The 14,410-nt window shown below is 34.6% G+C and overlaps 1 protein-coding gene across 1 annotated transcript in view; it reads right to left on the bottom strand.

Moving 5' to 3' along the window:
• The window catches only part of TMX3 (thioredoxin related transmembrane protein 3), a 29,344-nt gene that overhangs the window by 12,002 nt on the left and 2,932 nt on the right, over positions 1-14,410 (bottom strand). Inside the window, exons 3-10 of the mRNA XM_071456532.1 lie at positions 12,312-12,351; positions 11,168-11,291; positions 7,948-7,993; positions 6,919-6,999; positions 5,937-6,036; positions 5,606-5,683; positions 3,296-3,362; positions 1,222-1,320 (exon numbers count right to left, since the gene is read on the bottom strand). Of these exons, the coding sequence (XP_071312633.1) occupies positions 1,222-1,320; positions 3,296-3,362; positions 5,606-5,683; positions 5,937-6,036; positions 6,919-6,999; positions 7,948-7,993; positions 11,168-11,291; positions 12,312-12,351 (635 nt within the window). The remainder of the gene's footprint in view (positions 1-1,221; positions 1,321-3,295; positions 3,363-5,605; positions 5,684-5,936; positions 6,037-6,918; positions 7,000-7,947; positions 7,994-11,167; positions 11,292-12,311; positions 12,352-14,410) is intronic.

Below are 14,410 nucleotides of genomic sequence, written 5' to 3'. Positions count from 1 at the left end.
CAGATGCCACAATTCACTCAAAACCCTCCCCATCAAGACAATCAATTGCTCAGTTCCTACCATGCCACAGGAAGCATTCCCCTCAAAAATAAAAAGTCACTCTTGTTCAAGTAATACTGAAGGGTTTTAAGGGAAGACTTATGATTCACTCCCATAATTCCTTGTGAAATAGTAGCTTCTCCCCATTTCGCTTCTTCCATACATCAATTCTCAATTTCTTCCCATTTCCTTCCACCCTAAGACGTTACCTAATAAATACAGCAGGAGACAACTAATGGCCTTTAGACTGCAAAAGATGATGTAGATAAATTCCAGGTACTATCTATTAATACATAAAGCTCTTTAAAGTACATGATGGCTTCTCCAGTGTATTAATAAAGTTTTGGGGTTTTGTTTTTGAGGAACTGTTAGTCAAAAATGTAACAGGAAGAAATAACTTATATTTAAACAACTCGCAACAGCATTTCTGTAAATAACCATTCAAAATGTAGGTGTAACAATATTAGCTTTATAAACATGTAAGAACATAGATGCTTCATACTCTTTAAAACCTAAAAGAACTCAGTGTTGATTGAATCCAAGTATTTTGAAATAGAATATAGATGTTAAGATGTCCTGGCCTGGAAAAATCAACACTTACAGTATTTCTACTGGTACCTCAGTGTATATACACCTTAAGAACAGTACAACTCGTGTGCCTTTGCCAGAGGTCACCTGGCTGCAAAATTTTCATTTGGCCTGCAGAACTTTTGCTAAAGGAAAGTTGAAGTTTTCTGGGACAAGTCCACTTCAATACATGCTCCTCACCCTTTCTTGCCACATCCATTTCAAAGATATCTAAATCCACTAGAAACAAGATATTTGGACAATCCATATTTGATACTTCTAAATCTAGTTTTAAAATTCCCTGTATTCCAAGAGGTAATATGAAACTTATGCAAAATGTAAGGTGCTCTTAAATTAAAAGTCCTACTAATTTTTGTGATTATCACAGGATTAGACACACTAACTTTTATGTTGTGAGGAAAGGACTAGTGTAGACTGTGTGTGAAACCTCCAGTCACAGGTCAGTCCAACATCAACAAAATACTGCCACTATCAGCTCTACTCTGATATTGATCAATTTCTAAAGTTTAAAAACATGTTCTTAGTACACTTTTGACTTTTCTTACTGTTTAGTACATAGTGTCAAATGGTTTAGCAGCAGCAGCAGCATCTCACCTGTATCTCCAAGTTCATACAGTGTAAAGCCATCGACATGAAGGTAGCCTTGAAATCTTTCTCTGTTTATCCAGGATGACAAATCACCATCTTCATACTCTGACCAAAAAAAAAAAAAAAAAAAAAGGATTAATTTTTTTTAAGAAATGGGCCATCAGATTTACTATTTCAGTACTATTGAGGCAACCACTAATTTTTCTCCCTTTTTCCTTTTACCTTGGTTACATCAATTATCACACTTCTATGGGCATTTTAAGTTTTAAAACTTCTAAAGCTATTTTCAACCATTGAACAAAAAAGCATATTATAGAAAAGCATGAAAAGTTGATTTGATTATTTTATTTTCCAAATCAAGGATAAATGATACTATATTAGAAGCTAACTGTGACCCAGTGCAGAAAGTAACAGGTTCAAACCCTGCTTTTAAAGAGGTGTGTGTACATCACTTGTCAAGTTTCAAACAAAGTAGAGACACAAAAATACAGAAAGCAGTATTTGTGAGAGTCCTTAAATGAAACAAAAAGATCAAGAAAAAGCAGATGCATTAAACAGCACTGTGAATGTAAATGAACAAATAATCATGTATGACTGACAATCTACTGAAGGCTAGTTTAAGATCCTAGATGTGTTAACCTATTAAGAATTAAATTCTAATATATACCATCAAACAGATCTAAACCACAAGGAAAAAAGTAGAACATATATAATATATGCTGCATTTTATGCAAACAAATGCACAATAAATAAATTGCCTTAAATCCTATTGTATAGACCTAAGTATCAATAATTTCAGGTTAACAATTATCTGCCACAAGGTAGCAGCAAGCAATTCTAAGCACAATGCATCCCATGGATCTGCATCCATTTCCCCTGCTATGGAGAAGGAAAAAACCCCAAACAAAACCAGACAAAAGTCAGAGCACTGAAGTGCATTTTGCTGTAACTTTTTCCTTATAGAGAGCTCTTCATATTTCTGCCAGTCGTAACAGTTGCACATAAAACTTTATTCAGTCTCAAACTGCATCTTCATGATTTGTTTGACTTCCAATATTGTTTCTGGTATATCATGAAAAAGTAAAGTTTTTACAAAGTAAATCAAAAGCCTGAATTATTACAGTTTTTGCATTTGTTTTAGAAGGTGTGGAAAAAGAAAGCAGGCCACACAGCAAAAGAAGTGTTTCTCTGACAAGCCTTCCTTCTCCCAAATTCCTAAAAGAGATCAAAAAAATTAAATGCAAATCACGGAGGCTGTAGAGTGAATTTTTATCTGGAGGCAACAAACTGAAAAGGAAGACAAGTACATCCATTCTACAAGGTCACAAAGAATACTACTTATCCTATGAAATTAAACCTGCAGAATGATCTTCTGAGTGATACATTTCCAACTTAAAGTGACAACTTGCATTTGAAACAATCTGAATCAAGAGGAGATGCTTTTGAAAGTAAGGGGTGTGCTTACAAGCCCAGGCTATGCAATGTAACTATGAGTATGTGGACGTGCTTCTAACATGTCTTATGGTACAGTCCGAGCACAATATAATACTTCTTATGGATATGCACACATATATACAGATACACACTTTTACAGCAGTGGCAGGTGCACTGGCCTTATGTACTGCATATATACACTGTAGAAATAGCAGTGCTATAAAATACTGCTAGTTTCAGGTGGCCTTTCTACACCTTACACACTGAACAAACCAGGTAAAGCAGTCTATGTATATGATGAATTTGTACAGTGAGGGAAGCAGTAACTTTTCTAAGTATGTTAATGCAGGCAAAACTGTAATATTGGAAGCTACATCTTACTGAAAACATAAAGCAAACATCATCATTTCAACTTCAGTATTGCTTGCATTGCAAAATGCAAAATTCCTTGCAATGCAAAATTCCTTGCATTTTGTTGTGGAAGAACTAGTAATTTTTTTTTCTTTTCCTTCATGAAAGAGCTGCTATTTATCCTAAAACTGGGGAATTTCCAAGCATCCCTACATATGCTTCAAAAAAATCCCAACTCCTCCAGTTTCTTCTCCTTTAAATATCTTGTCTTAAGGTAATGTCCACTTTTACTTACCATCATAAACAAAGTAAGTTCCATCTTTGAAGACCATCACAGCAGGTAATTCAGGCAATGTCACATACTGAAAGAGTCAGTTTTTAATTAATCCATGGAAGATTAAAAGATTTTTAAACAAAACAAAAAAAAAACATCTGAAAACATGTAAATGTAGTTCATGGGGAAAATCTCTAAGTATACCTAAATATTTTCTGTCTAAATGTACTAAGATAAATTTATCAGCTTTCTGTATATTAAAAATAATGCAACATAAATATATTTTTGAGAGATGGATCTCACAAAGCATAAAAGAAATGTGGTTCTTACTGATATCTGCAGTAGCATGAAGAACAGTTTATGGATTGGGCATGGACTCTAGATAGGAAATTGTAACTTGAGGGTTTTATAAATCATGCTCTCAGTTCACAATTTGTGCTGTTGTCAGCATACCTGTCATACTGCTGCTTCTACTAAATGGACCCTCAATTTGCAGACTAAAATAGTACCACCAGTAACATGTGCCACTAAATCTGGGCTATTTCCTGTGCTTCAGACTGATGGGAATATAAAGAAAAAAGCTTCAGCACACAGGGCTGCAAACAGACCTAATTTAGACAAATAACAAAAGCCTGTGTTACCATGCTAACATGGTATTTAAGATGGCCAGCAACATACTAAAAAACAAGCTGTAGAAACTTTCTTCTTAGAACTCAAAATAATTTTATTCAGCTCATGTTTTTAGTGAACTGCCATAGAAAAAATACTGTATCTACTTCTTACAGCTTGCTAGCATTCTAAGCTAAAATTTTAACAGCATTTGTGGTTAAGAAAGAACTACATCATAAGCTTAATTTTGATCATGTAATCTGAATCATCTGATTTACTGATGTTTTGGAAAGGTAAAGGACAGCATCATTTCCAAATGACATGCCTTCTGTCATTCTGCATGAACTTTCTTTTACGTTAAGGAAGGTAAAAGCAGTAATTTATAATATAATAGCTGATATGAACAATCAAGAAGGTAGTCCCAGATGATGCTTTGTTCTCTCACTTGCCCAAAACCTAATTTAACATCGTTGAAGGACAAATCAATTTGTGCACAGCTTAAAGCTTGAGAAAGATGCCTTAAGCTTGGAACAATATTACCTAAGGTGATGAAACAAAGCCTAACAGTGATCACCGTGATGCAAAGGCTCATTACAACTCACAACTAAATTTCTGAACATTTTTGCTTCTCTCCATAGAATACTGAACACCATCACTACTTCAGCTTAAAGGACACTGGTGGGAAATTACCCTCTGTGGGAAAAAAAAGCTCACTGCTTACATCAGTGTGATCACAGAACCTCAAAGACTTCCAGCCTTTTTTACTCTTTCCACTGCACAACTGAACAGTACTCTTCTTGCTCAGCTGGAGCTGAACTGCAAATAGCAATATTTTAATTAAGGTAGCTTTTGATACAAGGCTTCTGGAGAACTAACAATATACTATTTGTAATGAGGCCAGTTCTACTTATGGTGTTGTAAAATGCAGCTGCCTAAAAAAAAACCCCACAAAATAACAAACCAAATTATGCCAGTTCTCACCCCATTAATCACCAACTAACTTTAAAGTCACATGTTAGTAGGCATGGGGCAGACTTAGGTCTCACTTGGAGATAACAATAAATGAAAAAGTCTTTTAATTTTGCTTCAATAAGTAAGCAACAATGGTTAGACTCACTACAGTAAAATCAATTTTTTACACCCTTGTGGTGAACTGTAAACAATTTCCTTATCACAGAAGCCTTAAAAAAAGCCACAAGAGAATTCTGCAGGCAGTGGACTGGATTGGCTGATGCCTGGGGCAGATTAATGTGTTGATCAGCTGTACTGTACAAGATGAAAATAACTTTCCTTTTCACTTACTTCTGATAACTAAGGAAACAGCAGTAATTTATGCTACAAACCACCTAATTAGCTGTAAAAGTGTTTGGTGAAAAGACTGTTGGGAGCAACAAGAGTTTTGCACTGGCTAAAAATCCAAGTATCTACTTTCTTGAGCAAGTTCTGTGGCCCACACCAAGTTCTGCTCATCCTCTGATTAATTTTATTAATATGACTGAACAAGTATTTTGGCCAAAACAAAGCAATGACAGACTGGAATTTGGGTTATATTCTTTTCCCATGTAGAGTCAAACATTACATGTTTCAGTGTATTTACTTAGGTATCTACCAAAGCCAAACATACTGTAAGAAGCCACCTCTGTGCCATCAAAACAGCAAAATTACTTAGAGGAGGAGAAAAATGCCATTTCTGGGGAAGCAGTAGGAATGGAAACAGCTTACCTCAGGCAGCACATCTTCTGAGGCAGAAAAAAAGTATGTATAAACTATTAGTTCTGAAGCAACCTCAATGTATTTTTCCTGAAAAAATACAAACAATGTCTTTTTAATTTCTGAACTTTTAGTATGCGTCAAACAAAAGCTTTGTCACACACCTGATCTTCAAAGAGCAATTTGAAAACATGTTTATGGCGTAAGATTGCAAAAGCATTTTAATAAACATAAAAAAACCCCAAGAATTTATTACAACCATGCACTTCAGTCTTTTGAAAGATTTTTAAAATTACTCCCTAAATAGCCAAAAGAAGTCATTTTATTTAATCAAGCTTCAAACCTTTAAAGGAGATTCACCACCAACATACACAAAAAGTACACGATGTCTCTTTTGCACATGCTCAAACATATGCTGGCTAGGAAGTGGCCTGATGAGAGGTCTGGAAAGAGAAACAAAGACATAGAAAAATCTCAGTTTGTGCAACCTGCAAAACCCAAACAAATAAAAATTCACAAGAAAATGTGAAGTGTCATACAGTTTTTTGTGCTGTTTTTCAAAAAAATAAATTCCAAAATGCAAAATTAATTTAGTTTTTCAAGTTATTATTCTATTTTATACTAGAAGAAAAAAAGAACATTCCCACCCCCCACCAAATAACATGTCATGTTCATCAGATAGCATGTTTAAATATGAAATTCAAATCTTACTACAAAATGCTACTACAATGTAAACATGCATGCTTTTTACTGGTGACAGAATCACAGACTGAGCTAGACTGGAAGGGACCTTAAAGATCATCCGGTCCAACCCTGCCACCATGAGCAGGGACATCTTTCACCAGATCAGGTTCCTCAGAGCCCCACACAAACTGGCCTTGAACACTTCCAGAGATGGGGCATCCAAAACTTTACTGGGCAATTGGTTCCAGTGTCTTAACACCTTCACTGTAGAGAATTTCTTCCTAATATTTTTTCTAAAGCTATTCTCTTTCTGTTTAAAACCATTTCCCCTTATCCTGTCAGTACAGACCTTGATAAAAACTCTTTGTCTTTCTTACAAAATGCCCTTATACAGTGGAAGGCCACAGTAAGGTCTCCATCATTTGAGAGAGAAAATTCTGAATGTAAGCACAACACCCAGGAAATGTGGCCTTAGAAATAAATAATCTTAAATTAGCACCAGTCTCCCATGCAGCCACACACATAGTACATATAGTTTTTTACTTCAGTATCTTGCTCTTTTTAAATAAGTCTTGGCCTACCTCAAAGTCCCACATAAGTTTGAAGTCAGCAGAACCAGTCTCTGAGAAGAATATACTTACCCTGCCACTCTATTAGCAAATTCAATTATATCATCTTTGGTTCTAGGTCCTCTGTAGTTGTATGCCAAGTCACCTTTCAAGCTAGATAAATAGAAAGACAAAAAAAGAACAGAAAAGCAATCATCTAAATGACATGCATACATATAAGATTTCTCAACCTTCACCTGTTTACTACAGTCACCTTTCAGCAAGTGATAAGCCAAAGAAGTGGTCAGTAAAATATAAAACTCAATAATGCAATACAATGGAACTATGGAATAAAAGCTTATTTACACAGTATCTGATTTACTGACTTGTTGAAATACTTGAAATCCTTCTACAATTCTTTCTTCTAGTGCACAGTGCTCATTTACTTTGTAAGTGATAATTTAGAACACTTGTTTATGACCATATTAAAAAGCCTCCCTAAAATGATGAAACACCCCACACGCAAACCAAACTCAACTCACTCAACATTTATACTACTCAGGGATTAGTCCTTATAAAAGGAAAGCATATAAACTTCTTTAATGCTTTTTTATAATTAAAATGTATCAAATAATCTGCAAAACCTTTCAAATTTACGTATTATGTTTCAGTGAAGTGTTGGTCAGCTCACGGTATTCTGTTGAAAGGGGATGTTGCATGCTTGTATTAGTGAAGTATTCAATTAAGTTTCACTAATTCTGACAGGCTTTCTTTGAAACCATAGAGATTTAGGAAATTCAGAGGAATTTTCAATTCCTCTATATGGCATGAAAATTTTCATCCTTTTAAGATTATCAAGCTGAACATCTCTGCTTCCTATTCTGAGAAAACTAACTTGACAAGATTTATTATCATGTATTAGGAATACTGTTTGCCTAAAGAATAACCTGCTAAAATACCCAGTATGTCCACAGTAAAAAGTACACAGAAGCATTGAGTCTTTATTTAATGTGACATTGTACTGGACTATACATTAGTTTGAGAATTCTGAATGGACAGGGCTATTTTTAATCTTTTGTCATGAAATCATGGATAGAAATTAAATAGGAAGGATCGACTTACAGCTTAATTGTTGGATAGCCTCGCACTCCAAATTCAGATGCAATACCTGAAAGAAATGAGTTCATATCAAAGTGACTTTTTCTTTCTCTCCTACCTTAATCTTTAAACATGTTTTACTATTCAAGCCACATAAACAAAAAAATGCCACTTAGCTCAATATGGATTACTTTACTTGCTTACAAAGAAAAGCTTGCTGTTATTAAGCTACATCATTAAATTTTGGACTTCTTTCAGAGGTGCTAAAGGTGCCAGGATAACCTTCCAATTCATGTGCCACAACTCAAAATGTCATGATAATCTTCTGGACAGACATGCTTGGTCTGCTTTTACCAAAAGTAGCATGCATTGAACATGCACATAATATTGACAGAAAATATAAGAGGCAAAAATTAAGCATTGAGGACGAAGAACTGTAAATACTAATGCTTGAAAGAAACAGAAGACAATTAACTAGTCAAGTGCTAGAGTAATGGCTAACGAGAAGTGCAGAATCATACTGCAGTTATTAAAAAAAAGTTTTTAAATCATATTCCACACAAGTAAATGTCTACTATCATGAACCTTACCAGAAGTAGGCACTTTCTAAGCAGATACTTACCTGCTGCTTACTGAAGTGATTAAAAGTAAGACAACTGCAGAACTTTTTCCCTCACCTCAGATCTTTTTAAAAACTTCTATCTTGCTTCCAGCAATTGGAGGAGTATAGTTTGCAACTACCCCTCCACTTGTGAAAGTAGCAGCAGCTACCTTAAACTATACTTTTCAGCAAATTCAGTTTTTTTTTCCCAAAATTAAACTACACAGTCTCAAAAAATGATTAAATAAGTCTAAGATTGTGGCCAATACTTGTGCAACTCCCTGCTGAGTAACAATCTCTGCACTCACAAAGTACCTAGAATCAATGCTTGTTACAAAACCATTCTGAAGCTACTAACAACGTGCCATGGCAAGCACATGTTGGACATCTTGTGTGCAAAGAGTTTAGAAATTGACCCTAAGGTTGTTCACCTGGATCAGGTGCAAGTACCTTATTGCACAGCACTACAAATAAGACTAGCAGCACACCTACAGGCATCTAATCAAATACAACTGTTCTAAGAAATACACATATGAGGATCAATTTTCTCTTACAGCTCTACTACACAGAACTACAATGCATTAAAATGTGTATTAGAACATTCAATCACAAGAGCTGTCAACAGTTTATTTCTCCTTGTACAGCTTTTGTGTGTGCTTTGGAGATCAAGAAGAGACAATTTTTAACACTTCTTCTAAACATTCCAGCCATAGGAATTACCAAAATTCTCTCATCTTCATGGAAATTACTTACTTATATCATCACCTCTACTTCTAGATATGAAGAATACAGCACAGGCAAACAGCAGCAATTGTGCCAGCCTTAGGTGTGATGTATTTCTACTCTGCTCACACACAGTGGACTCCTGAGGCTAAACGCCTTGAAAATTAAACTGATACCACAGCAGGTGACTGCTCTGTTGATGCAAGAGCTGTATCCTCACTCCACAGAGCTACCAGAGGTAACATTTACTGGATGATTTATATGTTCACCTGTGATCTCAGCTCTCTCAGAACAAGCTTCTCAAAGTTCAGCTCTTTCATACTACTTCATATTCCTATTATAAACACAAACCATGCAGAGCAAACCACTCGCGTTCCTTCCTAGTGACACGTACACATTACAGATGCAGTTCCTTCTGATATTTTCAAGACTGAATTACTTTGATTTCAGAGAATCTCTAGATTGCAATGGTATTAAGCTGAGTTGAGTTTTTCATATTCAGATGTAAAATTCCCCCTTTCAAAATGAGAATACAAAACTATTTTAAAAGATTTATCAGACACTATGAAAAACCGGTAGCAAATCTAAGAAGAAAATCTTTTCCAGGGCACAAAGGAACCCTTGCAGCTTTTAGTGATTTTTATATAAGTAAAAGTTAATTATATAACAAAAACATAGCACCAATTCTGTCCTAGGTATAAAGCACAAGATTTCAGTAACAGGATGAAAAATACAAATATTTCAGGGTAAGACTCTATACAATTTATATGATTTAGAATTTTATATACATGACTGGAAAGTCAGAGAACCATGAAATGTATTCCCAGTTTTGAAGTTACCTGGTTGCATGAACTTGAAACTTCTAATTCTCCAGACTTACCTTTCTATAGAAAATAAGTATCTTTAAGATACTTAAGATACTTTAAGATGAAACATGAAGTCATATTTATTTGGTTTTATAGAAAAAGATATATATATAATAAATTGGTCTTTGAGACAAAGTAATTTTAATCTCAAAAGACCAAACTCTCCTATATCTAAGCACAGGAAAAACTGGAATACCACTGAGAAAAGTATTCTGCATAACATTTTAGGCAAATACAACAAACCTGAATAACCAGATTTAATGGATAATAATTAAAAACACCACATGTATTTACAAAATTTTATTACATGTAGATCTCACTTGGGCCCCACTCCTCCCTACACCTACTCTTTTAAATATCCTCCAGGTTCACCACAGATTTAAGCGAATTGACAATAAAGAAGCACACAAACACAAAGGAAGTACTGTTAAACATTCAACAATCCTCTCACGTCTACCCAAGCCACTTCTCTGAGTAAGGAAGGTTTGGGATTTTCTCTGAAAAGGTTGATACATATGAAAGACATCAGCAAACAAAGAAGCCCTGAAAGCACTGAATCTGGTTCTTTGAGAAGACATTTACAGAGAAACATGGGAAGAAGTCAACTGAGCAGTGATCACTGATGCAATGAATTCAGTTATTTCAGCAGGCTTTGTGAAACAGTTCAGGAGCGATTACCTGAAATGAGTAAGAGCAAGAGCACGGGCACTCCTCCAGCAGTAATAGAAGGAACCTAAAACTGGATGCTCTCCAGAGACACACCACATAAAAATGCTTATATAACAGTACTCTAAGAGGCATATCAAAAGCAGATCTTTGAGAAGCTTTTACTTTCCGTCTGTCAGGTAGAATTCCCTACTCAAGCAGAAACAAATGTGATAAAAAGCACATACTACAGAAAGTTGTCACTTTTAGAAAGAATAATTAGGAATTTTTTTTACAATTACTGTTTGTGCTATATTTATGCTATGACACAGAAGAACAATTACAAGGAAAAAAAAAAGTTTCAAAACAGAGGCTGTGATGAAATTACCCCTAAACAAACCACACTTACTAGAAAAGGAAGTTGCATCCATTTTCCCAACTTTTACTGGAGAGCCCATGTTTCTCATTTCTATGCCCACTTCAGTCCACACAGGCTCCAGTTTCTTACAATGGCCACACCAAGGTGCATAAAACTGAGAAGCAAATACATTTCACAAAAAAAAAAAAAAAAAAAAAAAAAAAAAAAAAAAAAAAAATAATTAGTAGAAATTCATTCTACAATTAGCCCTCAAATTATTAGCAAGATTTATTTTACAGTATTTATTTTACAGTACTCCTTATGTCTTAACAAAATTGCAAGTTAGTTACAAGGTTAGCATGACAAGCAGCATTTATGATTTAGTCCTACTTTTAATATGAATGCACAAGTTTGAAAAGAATACATTAAATTGCTGCACTACTATATGATTTCTTATTTAGGAATAGACTGCATGGTAACATTTTTTTGAAAGTAAAAAGATCATATAAACAATCTATCCAGAAATATGAATTTGTCAACATGCAGTAGATATCAATGTTTTGATATAACAAGATAAGGTCGCAATTATAAAAAAGTTGGATTTTGTTTTGCTATACACTGCTGATAACTCCAAAGTAGCTCATATCCCACTCAAAAATCACTAATCTGAGTAATACAATTTTGAGAATTACAGTACATATTTGGGTGAGAAAAGGAATGTTACCTCATTCACAAGCAAACTCAATCTTTTCAAAAACGCTCTGTCCCTGAAATAAGGGACACTGAATTATTCCAAATAATTTAGAAAAGTAACAGGGGTCTCATATATTTGGTCCTTCAGTGCTAACAAAAGTCTAGAACACAAATCAGCTGATTTATTTAATGAAAGGAACTATAAAATTTCTCAAAAGAGGTTATCACCTACTGAGTGTGTTGGGTAATCTGCTTTCCTTTTTAAAGGACTCAAAACATAGACTGAAGCCTATTCAGCAGTCTATTCAGCATATTCCTGGTTCACCCTGAACAGCAGACAGATTGCTTATCTATCCTGTCAGAATTACTGTCATGAAGCTTTTCTGCATCATGTACAAACAATTTTCCAAGCAATGAAACAGCTTGACTACAGAGTGTAGCACTGTGCATTCTGTCTTTTGAGTTCCACCAGCAGATCTTCTCGTTTTTCTTAGATACTCACATCTACAAGCCAAATATCATCTTTACGGTTTTCTTTAAACCTGGAAAGGGGACAAAATGAAGGCAGTAAGTTATGTATCTGAAAATAAAATAGTGAAATGCATGCGTGAAAAAGAAAAAGTCTACAATAATGTTAATATAAAGCTATAGATACAAGATTTCTGGTTTGTTTCTTTCTTTGAGGATGGAGAAACAAAGGAGATGCTAATTTCTTAGTGTAATATTGCCCCTCTACCTGACACTACACACACAGCTGTGGCAATTAAGTTTCTCTAACTATTTCCTAAGACAAAAAAACCCCAAAAAACAACAAAACAAGAAATAAGAATACACACACCAAAACACACAGAAGATATTTGACTAGCATGTGGAATCTAGGGGGAAAAAGTATTTTTCAGTTGTCTTAGTTATATTAGATATATTTGTTGTTGTGTTTTTATATACCAACTAATAGAGACCCTTCGAGCATTGGTTTAAACTGTTAATCTTAGCTTTACTAAACATAAACTAACTAAATTATCTTTAATATTAATTTGCAAAGCAATTTTAGTTCAATTTCCTTTAAAATTCTTCTATAGAAGTGTCAGTTTATAGTTCGATTAAAGTTGCACACAACCAAGAAACCAAGTTAATGGAATAAAAATGATCAAGCTATTGATAAAACCCAGAGATAAAAGGTACTACTGAATTTTCTTAATGCTAGACAAATGGCATTTAAATCAACTGAATTCTAAAATCTCTAATACAAAACTAAACTTGATAAATCCAAGTTCTTTGGTATCTCCCAAAATGCTGCTCACACATTTCACTGTTGTCACTATGAGATCACCTGAATTACTGCGTTAGTTAACTAGCTCTGTGTAGAGAATTAAATTAGCTAGAACTTTAACCTAAGGTTTATTTTTGTACAAGACAGACTTTGTAAGTGACTAGGACTGGGACTAAAGTCACACTATAGCATACATGATACAACATTTCTACTGCACCACTCTTCTTGCAAAATGAGATATTTACATATAATTATGCGTAACGTGGACCTATGATCCAATTAATACAAGTTATAGCCCAGCTTGTCAGTTCCCAATATGCAGCATGCCTATAAATGGCCCATAAGCAGTAGGCAGAATTTATTGTATTTCATTTAAAGATGAATCTGTAATGGTCCATAATGGTCTTGAAGAAATACTAATGCTGATATTGGCTTACTGTTTGACAGAAATAATTCAGAAATCATGGATACAATCTAATTACAGTGTTGAGTGTTTGAAACTCAGAATTGCAGCATTTCACTGGTAAATTCCAGCCTATTTTAGTGATGGAATACCAAGGCTGCAACGCCTGTACAGCAGCAGGAAAGGTATTTGCAGAGACTATGCTATGGAACTGCTAAAGGAAAGCAGCATTTTTAAGTCAGAAAATTGCTTAGTTGACAACCTCACTAAAAATTTACTTCACCACCCTAAGCACTATAGAGCTAATGAAAGAACCACTAAGAGGCCAGCATCTCCTGAGAACTCTAACAGAGCTACAGCTAACTTCCAATTACAATGCCAAATAATTGGCTATGATGCAAGAGGTAGAAAGCAGTTACTGAATCATAAGACCCTAGGCTGTGCTTCAATTTAGCATATCACTTTTTCTTTGTATAAGAAGAATTTATAATTATATGTTATCCTTCCTCTGCCACAGTACAACTGTTATGGCAAATTGTAAAGAGCAATAAAGTACTGAGAAAGGTAGACTGCAACCTTGCCAGCACACAGAAAGAAAGAGAGAAAGAATTAAACATCTGGAGGCTGAGCTTTCCAACAGAACTTAATACTTTTGACTTAAGATTGTATAAAAAATACTGTCATTTTTATAATAATAAATTTCAATGTACTTCTTACCTACAAGCACCTATTTAATCAACTTCCACAGAAACTAAAATCTGAAGTGCAACAAAACTCTATCAAAACTCACTCTAGTTTTGCTAACTTCAATGATTAAATTACCAGACAATATTAAGGAAGTTCACTTTCACACTGCTGAAGAAAACCAGAAATCTCTCTACAAATGAGCAGTGAAGCATTTTCTGAAGATGCTGTTTCTAGGCCCTAT

Source organism: Agelaius tricolor, unplaced genomic scaffold (genome assembly GCF_023055355.1).
Source record: "Agelaius tricolor isolate 1412-34295 unplaced genomic scaffold, bAgeTri1.0.p SCAF_2, whole genome shotgun sequence".
Lineage (NCBI taxonomy): Eukaryota > Metazoa > Chordata > Aves > Passeriformes > Icteridae > Agelaius > Agelaius tricolor.
This window is presented reverse-complemented; position numbering and strand designations above follow the sequence as displayed.